Source organism: Cygnus atratus, chromosome Z, assembly GCF_013377495.2.
Source record: "Cygnus atratus isolate AKBS03 ecotype Queensland, Australia chromosome Z, CAtr_DNAZoo_HiC_assembly, whole genome shotgun sequence".
Lineage (NCBI taxonomy): Eukaryota > Metazoa > Chordata > Aves > Anseriformes > Anatidae > Cygnus > Cygnus atratus.
The window spans coordinates 30,582,948-30,601,476 of record NC_066396.1 but is presented as its reverse complement, the minus strand read 5'-3'; the positions used below and the strand labels follow the sequence as shown (position 1 = coordinate 30,601,476).

Here is an 18,529-nt window from a genome sequence, read left to right as displayed (position 1 = left end):
AATCTTTACAGTGGATCATAAAATCACTCTTAACCTAGGACAGTATTATGAGACAACATCAGTAAGTTAATAGAGATGTTTTTATTATATTAAAAAATATAATACAGAATAACTTATTTGTTACCAGCTGTAATTAAATCCTGAAGGCAGCAGCAATCTTGCATTTTGCTACTGTACCAGTATATTCACTTTTCAATTCTAGAAAAAGCTCTCATATTCTGAAATATGCCAGACAATACTCACAGAAACTCACTACCTCTAGAGAAAGTGTTATCAATAAGAAATGCATTGCAATTGTTACAGCTAAGCAATTTCTTAGACTGAAGAAACTTCCAAGTGATTTCATGGTACGAAAAAAAAAAAAGCTAACATAACACAGAAAAATTAAATTGTCAATTGAGTTGTTATACAGCAGATGAAAAGATTTCACTGTCCACTCAAAAACATAAGAATAATCACTCAAAGGCAGCGAGACAAAGATTTGTGTGCCTCAGCATATAAAAGACTGGGTTTATCCTGAAAAATTCTTTGGGTCTATACATTCAGGGTTCTCTTTTTGTTTTTGTTTTTATTTTGTTTTTGTGGTGGTTGGTTTGGTTTGCTTAGGTTTTTTTTTTCTGCAAGCAGAACCCAAGAAACAGCAGTGCTCAGATTTAAATTGTGTTTTGAGAGAGGGTTTTTTTCCTGTAGCAGGCAGGCAGAAATCCTGCTGATGGGCCAATTTACAAGAAACAGATGATGTCATTTTGATAAAGCTCTCTTCTGGTTTCACATAGCCAAGTGTTTCAGGTAAATAGACTGGAAATGCATTCTGACTTGCTGCTTTCTGTGAAACTTCCAAAAAGGTCAAGATCCCAAAGACTGAATAGAAATATAAAGACAAGAAATTAAAGTACAATATTTATCAAATTACTATTTTGATACTAAGATGTGTGTGTTGTGTTCAGGAAACTACATGCATACTGCAGATAGTGAAGCTTCTTGATTCCCATAGGTATAGGATACTAGAATTGATAATCACATCAACAGACATAATGATGCAAGTAAAAGGATTTTTTTTTATTTATATGCTTATTTAAAACATTATTACATTGATAGAATATTATTTTAAAAGGAAGACCATATTATATCCATTCAAAACTAGTCTGTTAAGTATATATATTTAAACTCTAGTATTTCATACACATAATGAAAGAAAATTTTATTTTACAAATAGATATTTTTTAATAGATCTTATGAAAAATGTTTAAAAATAACTGCAAAAATCTCTCTTAAATATACAAAACACCATTGCTGTGCTGAAGATACCTTTCTTAAAAGCCAAAAATATTTAAGTCAACAGCTGAGTCCACATCAAACCCTACTGAAAGCAGTAGTGACATAAAAATGTAAAAGCACTGTACAAAGTAAGTACAGCTTTTATTTGTCTTAATCCTGTACATATTTGTATTTGCTTTAAAAATGTTTTATAAAACTGGCATTATTAAATTTAACATCCTTTCCTACCTGCAGAAAAAAAAAAAAAAAAAAAAAAGAGCCACTGAAAAAATTGTCTCTGGTTACTAAAATGGTTCCTTTTTTCAATATGAATCTTCTCCAGTAATTCAAATGGAATTTTACCACTAATTTCAAGGCAAGCAGGACTGAAATTTTTCTTCAGCATATCACTGTTTAATTCCATTTACTCTCACTTGGTTTTCCCTCTTAGTTTCATAATGCAAAATGCTACAAAATCTTTAATGCATTAACTGAAGAAATCATAACTCAAGTACTTCAACTTACCAGTCTCATGTATAGACTGGTTCACTGTAAAACCAGGTATTTAATTAAACCAAAACCAATTGCAACTAACATTGTATGATTTTTAGTCACCTGTAACCAGTCTAACATAGTGTGTGTGTGTGTTTGTGTGTGTCTGTGTGTGTGTGTATGTTTGTCTGTCTGTCTGTCTTTGGCTCTTTGTTACTTCTTTATAATCCCTTCTGGCAGTGCTTCTGGAATGAGCTTTTTAAGAAGGTGCGGTATCCTGGATCATCCACATATTCATTCCTAAAACGGGAGCTCAGTACTCTCTGTCTCTTCTTCTCTCCCAGGATAATATCTGCTCCATAAAATGTGTCTTCAAATCTCATGACAGAGGCTGTAGACTAAAACCAGACATTAATTCATTCAAAGGTCTGAGTACAGTTTTATACTTAACTTCCATATAAATTTAATGGTGTCAAATGCAAAAATAAAATACTGAACTACAAAAATGACATTTAAAAAAAATAGCATAACCCCAGCTGTCTGAATTGATATTCTTATTGAAATGCAACAGTTTATATTCTACAGAACATGCAGTTAATTATAAAAGCTTTTTATCAATAGTCCCTAAAACAAAAAATGGTATTGAAATGCTTTCTGTATATAATGAAAAAAAAACATTGAATATAGCCAGATGGTTCATTTAACAATTTCCAAGACATCTATCTTAACGTTAGATGATTAGAACACTTAAAGATGTGTGCACTTATCGCAAATAAATGGACAGAAAAAGTGTCTTAGTGTCACGGTTTTAGCTGGGACAAAGTTAATTTTCATCGCAGAGGCTCACACAATGTTGTGTTTTGAATTTTTGATGAAAATAGTGGTGATAACACACTGCTGTTTTAAGTTATTGCAGAGCAGTGCTTACACAGAGTGAAGGTCTTTCAGGTCTGCTTCTTATGCTGCCCTGTCCATGAGGATGCTGGCGGTGCACAAGAACTTGGGAGGGGACACAGCCAGGACAGCTGATGAGCCCTGCTTTCCTGGCAGTGACTGAATATCTGCCTGCCAATGGGAAGTAGCGAATGATTTCCTTCTTTTGCTTTGCTTGTGCACGTGGCTTTTGCTTTACCTAGAGATCTGTCTTTATCTCAGCCCAGGAGTTCCCTCCCTTTTACCTTTCCAATTCTCTGCCCCATCCCACCTGGGAAGGGTGAGCGAGCAGCTGTGTGGTGCCGTGCTGCCTGCTGGGGATAAACCGCAACACTTAGTCGGGAATATTTGATCACTGCACCTCCCACTGGAAAAAACAGTCCTACTCTTATTTCTTTCCTTCAGTGAAAGAAGGGTATCCTGCTAGTGGACACTCCCTTAGCAGGCTGAAAGCCTCAGATTTCTCTCTCTCTTTTATCCCTGGCTTTCAATCCTTGTCTCTGACACATCCCTAGCTTCTGAAATACATAGCATCCACGTAGGGGGCGGCTGTTGAGAACTGGCTGAAAGCAGACACTAATGACAGGTGCATATGGCAAGAAGCATAGAAAAGGAAAGTCAGATTCACTCAGCCAACTTTATATGTAATGCTGTGCTAGTCCACTAAACTCATCTCAGCTGATGCATGAAGAATCAACTCTACACATTATTCCCCCACCATGCCACATACCTCTCAAGAATCAGCTAAGTAATGTCACATAACGGATATGTGAGCAGGAATTGTGTATGACCCCACCTCCCTGAAGGAATGAAAAATACACTGTGTGATGCTCTCCCTTTCATAGAGTCACAGAACGGTTAGGGTTGGAAGGGGCCTTAAAGATCACCCAGTTCCAACCCCCTGCCATGGGCAGGGACACCTTCCACTAGACCAGGCTGCCCGAAGCCCCATCCAGCCTGACCTTGAATACCTCCAGGTATGGGGCATCCACAGCTTCTCTGGGCAACCTGTTCCAGTGCCTCACCACCTGCTCCATAAAGAATTTCTTCTGAATATTTAATCTAAATCTACCCTCTTTTATTTGAAAACCATTACTCCTTGTCCTATCACTACGCTCCCTGACAAAAAGTCCCTCTCCAGCTTTCCTGTAGGCCCCCTTTAGGTACTGGAAGGCCACTGCAAGGTCTCTCTGGAGCCTTCTCTTCTCCAAGCTAACTCCCTCAGCCTGTCTTCATAAAAGAGGTGTTCCAGCCCTTTAATCATCCCTGTGACCCTCCTCTGGACTCGTCCTAGTATGTCCTTCTTGTGCTGGGGGCCCCACAGCTGAATACAGGTGGGGGGACTCCAGGTGGGGTCTAATGAGAGCAGAGCAGAGGGGGACAATCACCTCCCTTGCCCTGCTGGCCACACTGCTTTTGATGCATCCCAGCATACGGTTGGCTTTCTGAGCTGCAAGCGCACATGGCTGACTCATGTTGAGCTTCTCATCAATCAACACCCCCAGGTCCTTTTCTTCACAGCTGGTCTTGATCCATTTTTTTGCCCAGCCTTTATTTGTGCTTGGGATTTTCCTGACTCAGGTGCAGAACCTTGCACTTGGCCTTGTTGAACCTCATGAGGTTTGCACAGGCCCACCTCTCAGGCCTGTTCAGGTCCCTCTGGATGGCATCCCTTCCCTTCAGCATGTCAACCTCACCACACAGCTTGGTGTCATTGGCAAACGTGCTGAGGGTGCGCTCAATCCCACTGTCCAGGTCACCAACAAAGATCTTAAACCGTGTTGGTCCCGATACTGACCCCTGAGGAACACCACTATTACTGATCCCTGCTTGGACACTGAGCCACTGACTGCAACTCTGAGTGCAACCATCCAGACAATTCCTCACCCACCAAGTGGTCCACCCTTCAAATCCACGTCTCTCCAATTTAGAGACAAGGATGTCATGCAGGACTGTGTCAAATGCTTTGCACAAGTCCAGGTAGATGATGTCAGTTGCTCTCCCCCTATCCATCAATGCTGTAACCCCATTGTAGAGGGCCACCAGATTTGTCAGGTATGATCTGCCCTTACTGAAGCCATGTTGGCTGTCAACATCACAAATCAGATTTCAAAGCTGCATCAACAGGATTCTTCGAATAAGAGGTTTTATTATTATTATTATTATTATTATTCACAACCGTGAATTATTGTTTGTTCTCAATTGTGATAAGACTTTTACATCTTTATGCTATAGTTTTACTTAAGAAAGGTAACATACCTTGCGATGCACGGTTTTGAACAAAGAGCACTAAAATAGAACATGGCCTTGAGAAGGACATGGTGCTCTTCTGTATAGAAGTAGCAATGAGTAGGACTACACAAAAATTTATCATTAGTAAGAAAGACAGGTAATAGCAGCAATCTGTATCCTCCAGTAGCTGTATGATGAAACTCTCCATTTTCAAACTTATGTTTTTTATGAACCTCAACTCCTTCCTGAGTGGCTTATACATAAATGACTAGGTAAATGTTGTTTGGAACTGCAAGGAACTGGAAAAACATAGTGAAGCTTTGGTTTTAAACTGAAGAGTAGTGAAATGCTAATAAGTCATGCCAGTGATATTTATGAGTTTTGATCAGGTGATCTGTTTCTTAGGGAAAGTTAATTGAATTTTTATTAAATTCAATGCTTTAAAAATCAGAAAGCTCTGAGAACATATGTAAAGTTTTTAGAAAGCATACACATTCCGAAAGAACACAATATTTATCATTTTTTAAATTTGAAATATTATATATTATATATCTGACAGATGTTCTACCAAGATGAACTTTTTTGGAGACAAGAATAAAGTCTGACAACAGTATTTGCCTATACTGGAAGAAGAGCTAATCATTCACACTGGCAAATGTGTACTTGTACTAACTGTTGTGCCAATTTAGCCAGTCATGCTTCAAAAAATTATTACACTATTTAAAGTGAAAGTCAAGAATAAAGCTAAGAACAGTGTTAACTGCATTTTGAACATACAAATACCATAGAGTTAGAGAATACTTACAAAACGTGCTTTTACTCTTTTAGGAAGCTCTTCATCTAGTGTATAGATCTCTTCTCTCTTCATTACTATTTGAGAACCATCCTCAAACTCAACCTAATTTATAAAAAAAAAAAAGTCTATTTATACACAAAACCACAATTTACTCCTGTAGGAAGTTTCTTGGAATGCCTCCAAATAAAATGCGTGTGCAAGCAAAGATTTATACACAAATACTTTGCTATCTATTGTAGGATGGTAAAATTGAGATAAAACAGGAAGAATGTTATTTCTAAGAAATTGCAGCACCTTCATAAGTCAAAAATAATATCTAAGCAGAGACTTCAAAATCAATACTGACACATACACAATAAAATAAAAATCATTAGGTTAAGAATGCTAAGCAGTAACAACACAGACAAAATAATTTGTTGGACTAACATATTAAAATGTCTTCATGTCATTTTTATTTGCTTCTTTCTTTTTCTTGCTTCTAATAAATAAAAAAATTAATTTTAACATCCTGTGCTTCAAGGTTGAGGAAGACTATGTCAAACGAAAGAAAGTATGAGTGACAACTAAGGAAATAGCAGTTAATAGAATTTTATTGAATCTGATGGAATTTCTTTAAAATGCTGTGTTCAGAAGATGAAAAGCTTTATCATGCTTAGGTTTAGATTTAATCCAAGATGAACCCCGTTAGCAGAAAATGAGAAAGGAAATGTAACTAGGTGTGAGGAATGTTAAAATGCTGAGGCTTTGAAGCATTTATGCCTTTCAGGAGCTGCTGATTTTTTTTTCATACTTCATCTAACAATTGTGACTTTCAGCTATTATCTAGAACTGCAGTTTTAGTTCCTAGTGAAACTGTACTTAAAAGTTTGGCAAGAACTTAAAAGAAGTCCCATTTCACTTAATGAGACCACTTGAATAACAACAGACTTACGGTGGAAGAATAAGCCCAAATGCATACATACAAAAACATTAACTTATCCAAGTATTATCATAGATAAATCTGAAAAATCATGTATTTGAACTTGTAGATGGAGTGGCTTTTGTAGGTTCGATGCCATGATTGCATGTTTCAGATTAATTTTGAACAGCTGAAAAATCCAATATAGCATACCCATTGTCAAAAGTCAGAGGTAGGGATCTGTGAACTATTAACTTCTTCAAAAGTAAGATCTTTTACAGGAGTTTATGGGGACAAATCTGGAATTCATTTAAAATCCACAGAGCACTCCACAGAGCACAGCCATGTAAAGAAAACACAAAAGTCATGTTTGTTCCTTTGTTCCTGTTACTAACCCCACAGGCCAAGTCTGCCACCAGAACATTACAGGATCTTGAAGATCCTTTTGGCTGAAGCTTGTTTAATCAAATCATGGCAATTTAGGTATTTTTCAGAATGATGCAGTAGCAGACTATCTGCTATTCCTGCTGCCTACTGCATAATAAATTCGGTAGTATGCTTTTGCTTAATACCATTAGTAATATGTTTTTTGCATTGCTAGTGAAAGAACTGGGCAGGAAATAAATTCTGCTATCTCCACGTGATCAGAAAATGGCTTCCTGAATGGGCAATCCCTTTGTTTTTATTAGTAGTGTGAAGTGGGAGGAAACTGCTTCATATCACAGAATTTGGCATGTTTGCAGTGTGAAATATATTGAACTTTTGCAATGATGAGCAACTGGAATTTTTTCAGCTGTATTTCACCATACTAGACTGGAAATAAATTTGCCATACCATTAAAGGCAAACACAAGCCCTCCACTAGACTTTCAGTAGAATCATGATTCATACAAAATATAAAGCCACCATCTCTAAGAGCTCCAACTTAATCCTGATGGTAAGTACTACATTTCAAATCATCTATTATATCCAGCAAGTTACTTTATTTGCACTTCTGCTGCTGTACTGTGTCTGTGTACCATGTTATTGTCTCCATAAGATTTTCTTTTAACAAGACATCAAAAACTAAAGGGTTAGCTGAAATTGATAGAAAACAATTAGTAGTGTGAATGAATAACTTAACCATCTCAAATGAAAATCAAAAATAAATTCTGATAACTATCATGCCAATATTAAAAATGACATCATGCAGGTAGATCTCGTTACCAATTTGACTTGAAATGAACACCTTGGTATGTACATGAACATTTGGTACGTACAGCTCTGCTTGGGGATTGTGTAGGATAACCAGGTAGCAAATGTTAAACTAGATGACATGAATTCTGGTGCATTTTGTCATAAATCTTGCATGCACAGGTATTGTCACACTCTGTGCCTCATGAACATGAGGACAATTCAAAGATTTATCCAAGTAGAATACATTTTTGTATCACACATTAAAACCTGTTTCAGAGACCCCTTTTCAGTCTCTCCTTTTGTGGTATGTGTCCTCTAAGGAAGAGCAAATGACTTGGCAAGAGAATCTCAAGGGTCCAACAGAGATTTCATAACCTGCAGAAGAGTGTCCTGGAGTCTATCAGACAGGCCGTGTAGAAAGAACATAGGACACACTACTGATGTGTCTTGAAGTTAGCCTTGCACCCTCCATGTCATAGACTTCCTGTAATCTGTGGTCATGTTGTGGCTGTCCTGTCCTACAGACTGAAATACTTGTTAAATCACCAAAATCCTATGTAGTGTAATCTGGACTCCCCCTGATCTTTGCTATCTCCACAGTTTATTAAAAAAAATAAAATTGGTTTGTTAAAGCCAGATTGCAATAGTCTCTCATCATTGTTATGCTGAGGAACTGCAAACCTTACCAAACCTCCTTACGCTAATCCATTTTCCTTAAATTAAACTGATTTCAACACGTTGCCAAAGAGGATTCAAATAAGGCAAAAAGTTCGTTATTCCTATTTCAGTTTTCTTCAAATATTAAAGATAACAACTACATTAATCTAATCTCACAGTATTCCTTAGAAGACCAGCTGTTTAGAAGATTAAATGTTCTGAAGATTAATGTTACTATAGAACTATCTTTATATTTTATAAAGAACTTTTCACCTTCACAAAATAATACATCCTCTAAACATAAGAGAAGAAGTAAGATTTAGAGACTAGTTCGAGGGATCAGGTATTTGAGGACTTGAATTTGATTGCAAGTCATTGGCAAGCTGAGAAGGTCAATGCAGCATGTCATTTAGCCTCTCTGTGCCTTAATTTATCTACAGATATAATAGCAAATTTGCCATTTTTGTAAAGTAATGTGAGGCCCTCAGATGAAAAGAGTTACATAAGTGAAAATGATTATATATATATATATATATATATATATATATATATATAAATGAAATGTACCTAGATTCTCATTCTTCCAGAAGTGCTATTATTATTGTGATTGTTTTATTGCAGTTTCTACCATTCACTTGGGAACTCAAAGCTGCTGACTGATTTTTCTCAAAGGCAAGCACATAAAAAGAAAAAAAAAAAAACAATTACTGTGTCTCTAAAATCAGAAGTCAGCTTTTTAGCCTTAAAAAGCTTTTAAGGCTACAGTGTTCAGATTTATTTTGTCATTTTGCCTTTGCTAAAGATAAAGCACTCCTTAGACTGATTATGTGTTAATCAATTCAAAAGTGCCTAACACAAATGAAAGTGGGGCTATTTACACTCTTCTTTTTACTGTCTTTCTTTCCATTGTTTTATTAAATGCCTATGGGTCATTGTAGTCCCATACCAATACTTGATTTTATCTCATTAATTATGTAATTACCTGACATCAAATAAATAAATAACCAACCTGGAGATAAATAAGTAAATAATCTGGAGCAATAGCAAATGCTATTTTTCAATCTTAATGTTCTACCTGCTAACCTTATAAAATGTAGACTACCGATTACTATTGAGTTGCATTAGATAAACAAATTTCTTGATTTTAGAAGAACAGGTGAAACCTCACCTCCCTAGGAATGCACAGTACTGGTTAATGTTTTAGAAAGCTTTATTTACTGATTTAAATGCATTCGCAGTTACAATGTAGTCCACATTCCTGCCTTCTGCAGCTGTGTGTGGCCTGCCACTCCAATACTAGAGCCAGATGAGCAATTTGCAATAAACACATCTCAAAAATAGGTACACGCTAATAAATATAGACACTCACCTGATACATGTGAGCTGTGTTTGTTCCCAGGTACTTTGCACCGTACAGTTTTCCATCAGGCCATTTCACTTGGACAACCTCTCCCTCTGCAGGTGGGCCCAGCTTTAGGCAGTCTCTGCTCTATTTATAAAGAAGGATGGATTCTCTCGTCAGTGAGTGAGCCAGTACGCTTTGAAATTACCAGTAAGCTGCTTCTTACAACTTGATAACTGGAGGAGATTTATTACCATGTGTGTTTCAAGTTTTATAATCCTGCTAATGGGCTAACAGAAGATACTGTTAGCCTTTATGAAAATGAAATACTGACCAAAGAAGCACTCTCTTAAGAGCTTGATGCTGCATTGGCAAGGCAACATATGCATAGATCAGATAGCTATCAACAACTGTGATATATTTCCCCAAATTAATTTCTGTCACACACTGAAAATAAAGCTCACTAAAGTGCAATCAAATATATGCAATGATTTCTTTTACATATTCAGATAACTCATGTTTTGTTAATTGCAGCACATTTTTGCTAGATGCTAACTGCTGACTGAAACATAATGTGATGGATCAAACTATAAATGGTGAGAATGTCAATGTGTTCTTTGCTTAGCTGATGGAGAAACACTGAAAGAGTCCAATCTAAATACTTACAATGGAGAACAGGTGGAGGGTTTCTTTGGTTTGTTTGTATTGTGTGTTTTTTTTCCATAAATCATGAGGCAGGTTTTTTTTCCTATGATTTGGCCAAATTTTGTGCCTGATTTGTTGAGCATGTCAGAGCAGCACAGTTCATTCTGCTTGTGACATACCCTTGTTATGATTTCTTTTGCCCCATAGGGCAAAAATGACTGATCACCCAAATGTCTGATTTGCAGAGCACATTGACTACACACCCATTACTACAACTGTCCACATCAGAAAATACATGAAGGACGAGGTCATGCCAAGTCCTCACCAATTTCTTTTGAAATCATCTCTTCCAAAAATTCAACCACAAAAAGGCATCTATACTTTGTAGAGACTACATCAGAAGACTTGTGATATAAATTAGCACTACTTCATTGGTATTCCCCTAGGTGTGAGAGGACCTGCTCAGTCCATGATATTAGAGCACACTGCTAAGAGATATAAAATGGGAAGACAAAAAACAAAGCCAAGGGCTCAGGTAAAAGGACACAGAGACAAAGTTCTGCAGGATCTGGTATTATCTCAGGTTGCTATGTTACTATTACGTTTTTAAAGTCTCAGAATAGAATAATTTCCAACAATATTATTTCTCTTACATATTTTTTAGTTCAGCAGGTACTTCCAACTGAGGCCAACAATCATGACAAAGAACTCAAAATGTGGGAGCAAAAATGCACCACAGTGATCCTTACTGGAACATTATCTTATCATAATATTATATTAGCCTAATTCAGGCCTTATAAGTTATTTTTAATCATATGTATCTTATCCATGAAATTGATTCAGCCCATGAGAAAAGCAGAGAAAAGCTTGGCTTTCATAGAAGCACACTTTCCTGCAAAACAGATGACAATGCTGCCTCTGTCATCTCTCAGGAGTTATGCCAAGAGTACAGCTCTTAAACACACCATGTGTGTTTGCTTGGCAAATGCTGCTGTGACAGACCCAGAGAGATGTATCCTTTCAACTTCACCACATATCCAATGGGTCCACCTGTTTCTGGCGTAGCAGGTGACTTTACTGTGCTACCCTTCCCAGTATTTCCAGGGGACAGGCAGGGAGGAAGAGAAGGTAGTTTTTCTTCTTAGTGATGACTATGAAAATGCTCATTGACATTATTATACTTCTTCCTTATCTATTGCTAAAGCCCAGAAGGGTAAGAAAAAATCTTGGCAAAGCATCATGAACCAAACTCTTAAAGTACATAATGGAACACAGAAAATTTCCAAAAGCAAACAATCTATCAACAATGTCAAGCCAAATATTAATTTTCCAAGAACAAAAGCCCACCATAAATCACTCCCTGTCCATCTTGCACAGGAAGAAGTCTCATAGCTTCTGTAGGATAACTAGTGAAATTACTCATAGAGAAAATCAGAGTTCTCATGCAAATAACTAAAGGGAGCTGGAATTAGGACAAATACTCATTCTTCATGTATAACCACAGTACCTTACTCTACGGAACAACGTTTGGGAAATCCATACTAAACCAGTTGTGCTGATTACTGCCAAAAGTTCCTACCTTTTTCAGTATTACACGAATCTCTTATAGATTTCATCTTTTTACTGTAAAAATAATTCTCACCATTTTCTTCTCGGGCATGATTAGACCCATTTGTTAGGCTGCCAAAACTACCAAAATGCAACCTCACTCCTCTTGGCTGAGTAATGAAAAGATGGACATAAGGATATGGTAATCCGTCAACATTCCCATACACCAGTTGTAAAAAGCATAGTGTGGCTACAGGAGAGCCCAGAACTGGACACAGCGCTTCAGACATGGTCTCACCCATGCTATGTTTACAGACATTAAAAGAATTTCATTATGAGCAAAAACATGTAGAGAACATTTTTAAAACTTTTTTTTTCTTTAACAGACTGAATTTTCTGGATTTAGAAACATTCATTTTGGAGTTCATTACAGGCATTGAACTAGAACAGGAAGCAATCCATTAGTAATAAAGGTTGGGAAAATATATTGAAATACTGTTTTTTGCCTCTGTTGTGGTTTAGCCCGGCTGGCAGCCAAACACCACACAGCCGTTCGCTCACCCTCCCCCCTCCCTCTCCGGGATGGGGGAGAGAAACGGGAAAGTGAAGCCTGTGAGTTGAGATAAAGACAGTTTATTAAGACAGGAAAAATAATAACAATAATAATAATAATAATAATAGTATTAATAGTAATAATGTGTACGAAATAAGTGATACACAATGCAATTGCTCACCACCCGGTGACCAATGCCCAGCCTATCCCCGAGCAGCCGGCCCCCCATCCCCGGCTAGCCACCCCTATATATTGTTCAGCATGACGTCAGATGGTATGGAATACCCCTTTGGCCAGTTTGGGTCAGCTGTCCTGGGTCTGTCCCCTCCCAGCTCCTGCTGCATCCCTAGCCTGCTCGCTAGCAGGACAGAGCGAGAAGCTGAAAAGTCCTTGGCTTGGTGTAAGCACTGCTCTACAACAATTAAAACATCAGCATGTTATCAGCGCTCTTCTCATTCTAATCCAAAACATAGCACCCTACCAGCTACTAGGAGGAAAATTAACTCTGTCCTACCTGAAACCAGGACAGATATCCACCCCTTATTCCATACCATTTATGTCATGCTCAGGCTACACTCTTTCCAATACCTTCTAATTAGTCACCATTTTCATCTATGATATATAGCAACCATGGTAGTGATGACATACAGTGTTATATGATAATTAACATACTACAATTCAACTCATGGGCTATTCTCACCCAGTATTAGGTCCCCTTGAGGTACACACCGGACCTCCCCATTCTTTTGCATTACCCACCAAGTGCATCCAGGTCCCTGGGCAAAAGCAATCCCACAAATGGGTTTGCCTTTTCCTGAGGCAGGAGTAGCCCAGACTGTCTTACCCAGCATGTTTCTTACGTGCACTACAGGAACTTTATCCCCTTCTACAGTGCGTAACAGGTTTGATTGGGCAGGTCCAGCTCGGTTGGCAGATCCTCTAGTATTGACTAACCAGGTGGCCTTTGCCAAATGTGTTTCCCAATTTTTGAATGTCCCAGCACCCATCGCTTTCAGTGTAGTCTTTAACAGTTCATTGTATCATTCAACTTTCCCGGAGGCTGGTGCATGATAAGGGATGTGATACACCCACTCAATACCATGTTCTTTGGCCCAAGTGTCTATAAGGTTGTTTCGGAAATGAGTCCCATTGTCTGACTCAATTCTTTCTGGGGTGCCATGTCGCCTTGGACTTGCTTTTCAAGGCCCAGGATAGTGTTTCGGGCGGTGGCATGGGGCACAGGATATGTTTCCAGCCATCCGGTGGTTGCTTCCACCATTGTAAGTACGTGGCGCTTGCCGTTGCGGGTTTGGGGGAGTGTGATGTAATCAATCTGCCAGGCCTCTCCATATTTGTATTTCAGCCATCGTCCTCCATACCAGAGAGGCTTTGACCGTTTGGCTTGTTTAATTGCAGCACATGTTTCACAATCATGAATAACCTGTGCTATAGTGTCCATGGTCAGGTCCACCCCTCGGTCACGAGCCCATCTGTATGTTGCATCTCTACCTTGATGGCCTGAGGTGTCATGGGCCCATCGGGCTATAAATAATTCACCTTTATGTTGCCAGTCCAGGTCCACCTGAGCCACTTCAATCTTAGCAGCCTGATCCACCTGCTGGTTGTTTTGATGCTCTTCAGTAGCCCGATTCTTGGGCACATGAGCATCTACATGGCGTACCTTTACAACCAGGTTCTCTACGCGGGCAGCAATATCTTGCCACAACGCAGCAGCCCAGATGGGTTTGCCCCGGCGTTCCCAGTTGTTCTGCTTCCATTGCTGTAGCCACCCCCACAGGGCATTTGCTACCATCCATGAATCAGTGTAGAGATAGAGAACTGGCCACTTTTCTCGTTCAGCAATATCTAAGGCCAGCTGAATGGCTTTCACTTCTGCAAACTGACTCGATTCACCTTCTCCCTCAGCAGCTTCTGCAACTCGTCGTGTAGGACTCCATACAGCAGCTTTCCATCTCCGATGCTTTCCCACCATACGACAGGACCCATCAGTGAACAGGGCATATTTCTTCTCATTTTCTGGTAGCTTGTTGTACAGTGGGGCTTCTTCAGCACGGACCACCTCCTCCTCTGATGATATCCCAAAGTACATGCCTTCTGGCCAGTCCATAATCACTTCCAGGATTCCTGGGCGACTGGGGTTTCCTATTCGAGCCCGCTGAGTAATCAGTGCAACCCACTTGCTCCATGTAGCATCAGTTGCATGATGTGTAGAGGGGACCCTTCCTTTGAACATCCAACCCAGTACCAGCAGTCGGGGTGCCAGGAGGAGCTGCGCTTCAGTACCGACCACTTCCGAAGCAGATCGAACTCCCTCATATGCTGCCAATATCTCCTTTTCGGTTGGAGTATAGCGGGCCTCAGATCCTCTGTATCCCCGACTCCAAAACCCCAGGGGTTGACCTCGAGTTTCCCCAGGTTCTTTCTGCCAGAGGCTCCAGGTGGGACCATTCTCCCCGGCTGCGGTGTAGAGCACATTCTTTACATCTGGTCCTGTTCGGACTGGCCCAAGGGCTACTGCATGAACTATTTCCTGTTTAATTTGTTCAAAGGCTTGTCGTTGCTCAGGGCCCCATTCAAAAGCATTCTTCTTACGGGTTACTTGGTAGAGCGGGTTTACAATCAGACTGTAATTTGGAATATGCATTCTCCAAAACCCCACGACACCTAGGAAAGTTTGTGTTTCCTTTTTGCTAGTTGGTGGAGACATAGCTGTTATTTTGTTGATCACATCCATTGGGATTTGACGACGTCCATCTTGCCATTTTATTCCTAAAAACTGGATCTCTCGTGCAGGTCCTTTAACTTTATTTTTTTTTTATGGCAAAACCAGCCTTCAGAAGGATTTGGACTATTTTCTTCCCTTTCTCGAAAACTTCCTCTGCAGTTTCACCCCACACAATGATGTCATCGATGTACTGCAGGTGTTCAGGAGCCTCCCCCTGCTCCAGCGCAGACTGGATCAGTCCATGGCAAATGGTAGGGCTATGTTTCCACCCCTGGGGCAGCCGATTCCAAGTATATTGGACTCCCCTCCAAGTGAAAGCAAACTGTGGCCTGCACTCTGCTGCTAGAGGGATGGAGAAAAATGCATTAGCAATATCAGTTGTGGCATACCACTTGGCTGCCTTTGATTCCAGTTCGTACTGGAGTTCTAGCATGTCCGGCACTGCAGCACTCAGTGGTGGCGTGACTTCGTTCAGGCCACGATAGTCCACTGTTAGTCTCCACTCACCATTAGACTTTCGCACTGGCCATATGGGACTATTAAAAGGTGAATGGGTCTTGCTGATTACTCCTTGGCTCTCCAGTTGACGAATTAGCTCGTGCATGGGAATCAGGGAGTCTCGGTTGGTGCGATATTGCCGCCGGTGCACAGTTGTGGTAGCGATTGGCACTTGCTGTTCTTCAACCCTCAGCAGCCCCACAACAGAAAGGTCCTCTGAGAGACCGGGCAAGGTAGACAACTGTTTAATGTCCTCTGTCTCTAAGGCAGCTATGCCAAAAGCCCAGCGGAACCCTTTTGGGTCCTTGAAATAGCCTCTTCTAAGATAGTCTATGCCAAGGATGCACGGAGCATCCGGGCCAGTCACAATACGGTGCTTTTGCCACTCATTTCCAGTTAGACTCACTTCAGCTTCCAATACAGTTAACTGCTGGGATCCCCCTGTCACGCCATAAATACAGATGGGCTCTGGCCCTTTACAGCTTGATGGCATTAGAGTACATTGTGCACCGGTGTCTACTAGAGCCTTATACTTCTGTGCGTCAGACGTGCCAGGCCATCGAATCCACACAGTCCAATAAACTCAGTTGTCCCTTTCCTCCCCCTGGCTGGAGGCAGGGCCCCTCTAGTCCTGGTCAGAATCTTCGTTTCTGTGTTTAAAAGACTGTCTGCTAGAAGTTGGAGCAGCAAACTTTTCAGAGAACCCCTTTTTCCCGATTGTTTTCTTTTGCAACTCACGTACCCGTGCCTCTAGGGTCTCAGTAGATTTTCCATCCCATTTTCTCATGTCCTCTCCATGGTCACATAGGTAAAACCACAGGGTGGCGTGGGGTGTGTACCCACCATATTGTCTTCTTTGCACGGATGAACGTTTACCCCTAATAGCCGAGACGCTGGTTTGTACAGGTGGGGAAGAAAATACACTCTCTTCAAGTTGGTGGACCTCTTCAAAAAGTTTCTCCAAAGTATTCTCTTTTAGTTGGTGGCCACTGGTTTGTTCAGGTGGGGGGGAAGATAAATTCTCTTTAAGTTGGTGGAACTCTTCAGAGAGTTTCTCCACAGCCGAGACGCAGGCCTGTAGGGAAGAGGAGAGATTTCCTTCGTACTCCCGGAGTTGTTTAGCCATGTCACCCACTGTGGGATCTTCACCGTCTTTCCAGGTTATTATTGACAATGTGCTGGCCCATGTTGATGGTGCATTCTGTACAAACTTCCGCCATATGGGTCGAGTACACTGGACTTCATCTGGATCTGTGGATGTTTGTGCATCGTCTAGGTCCTTATAAATTACTTCCCGTACGGCTAATTCCCTCAGGTACTGGATTCCCTTCTCCATGGTGGTCCACTTGACTGGTAGACATACAAGTTCTTCCTTGTAGGGATACCTTCCCTTCACAGCTAACAGGAGACGCCTCCAGAGGCTGTGAGATCGTGCTCCATCTCCAATTGCTTTGTCAATGCTTGCATCTCTAGCAAGGGATCCCAACCGCCTGGCTTCCCTGCCCTCTAATTCCACACAATTGGCTCCAGTGTCCCAGCACCGGAGCAGCCAGGTGACAAGCTGTTTACCTATACAGCGACCAAAATCTTTTCACACATCTCATAGCTCACGCTGGTATAGGGTTCGGGTAGTTACTGTTGATTTTCTGACATCCTCATCCTCATCTTCATCCTCCTGCACACTTGATGGCCCAGCCTCGTCTTCTCCACGCCCAGACTTAGCAGAAGACTTTCTGCGTTCTAAACGACCTGAGTCTCTATACCATTTTTTCACCTTTTCTACAGGGGCAACTTGCACTGCTACAGCTCGCCTCTCCGACCCAGCCACAGGGTCTGCCACAGGGGTTGGAATACCCTCTGCAGGGGCAACTTGCACTGCTACAGTTCGTTTCTCCGACCCAGCCACAGGGTCTGCCATAGGGGTTGGAGTACCCTCTGCAGGGGCAACTTGCACTGCTACAGTTCGTTTCTCTGACTCAGCCACAGGAGTGGGAACGGCTGTGGGAGCTGGAACGGCTGCGGGAGCCGGGACGGCTGCGGGAGCTGGAGCTGGAACGGCTGCGGGAGCTGGAGCTGGAACGGCTGCGGGAGCTGGAACGGCTGCGGGAGCTGGAGCTGGAACGGCCGCAGGGTCTGTCACTAGGTTGACAGTAGCATCAATTGCAGCTCAATAGGCACAGGCCAGACCCCAGCACGCCACAGTGATTTGTGTCACTTTGGAACTGCCAGAGTCATGACACCTTTTTTTCAAGCATTCTACCAGTTTTTTAGGATTTTGCAGTTGTTCAGGGGTGAATGTCCAAAACACTGGAGGTGCCCACTGCCCTAGAAACCTGCCCATATCCTCCCACACTCCCTGTCACTCGCAAATATCCCGCCTCAAGACAGATCTCCGGATGAGATTCCTAAGTAGTTGTTTAACCTCAAACAAAACCTGAAGCGCATTCAGGAGACATAACAACAAGAACATGCTGGTCTGAGTATCCCAAGGATATTCAACATCTTGGAGAGCTACCGTAACTAGCTCGGGGGATAAGAGGGTGGTGAAGGAGGAAGGGAGAGTGAACAGGTAGGAAAAAATATCTTCCCCTGTCCCCTCCAGAGATTGACTCCCTGACGAAAAAAGGCAATAGGTGTAATTGCTAATAGTTTCTGAGATATGGTTTCCGAAGTATAGAGTCGACGACAGTGCTGAGTACAAATACCAGGTTAGAGTCATGACCAGAAATCTCATCATTTCATAAGCCATCGTTACAC

At 41.0% G+C, this 18,529-nt stretch overlaps 1 protein-coding gene across 3 annotated transcripts in view; it reads right to left on the bottom strand.

Moving 5' to 3' along the window:
• Nucleotides 1-1,038: 1,038 nt before the first annotated feature.
• Nucleotides 1,039-18,529, bottom strand: part of KDM4C (lysine demethylase 4C) — a 296,942-nt gene continuing 279,451 nt past the window's right edge. For all 3 annotated transcript variants that reach the window (XM_035567672.1, XM_035567671.1, XM_035567673.2), the window contains 3 exons: nt 9,810-9,929; nt 5,720-5,812; nt 1,039-2,147 (listed from right to left, as the gene is read on the bottom strand). In XM_035567672.1, coding sequence (XP_035423565.1) covers nt 1,971-2,147; nt 5,720-5,812; nt 9,810-9,929 — 390 coding nt within the window. In that variant the 3' untranslated portion in view covers nt 1,039-1,970. The remainder of the gene's footprint in view (nt 2,148-5,719; nt 5,813-9,809; nt 9,930-18,529) is intronic.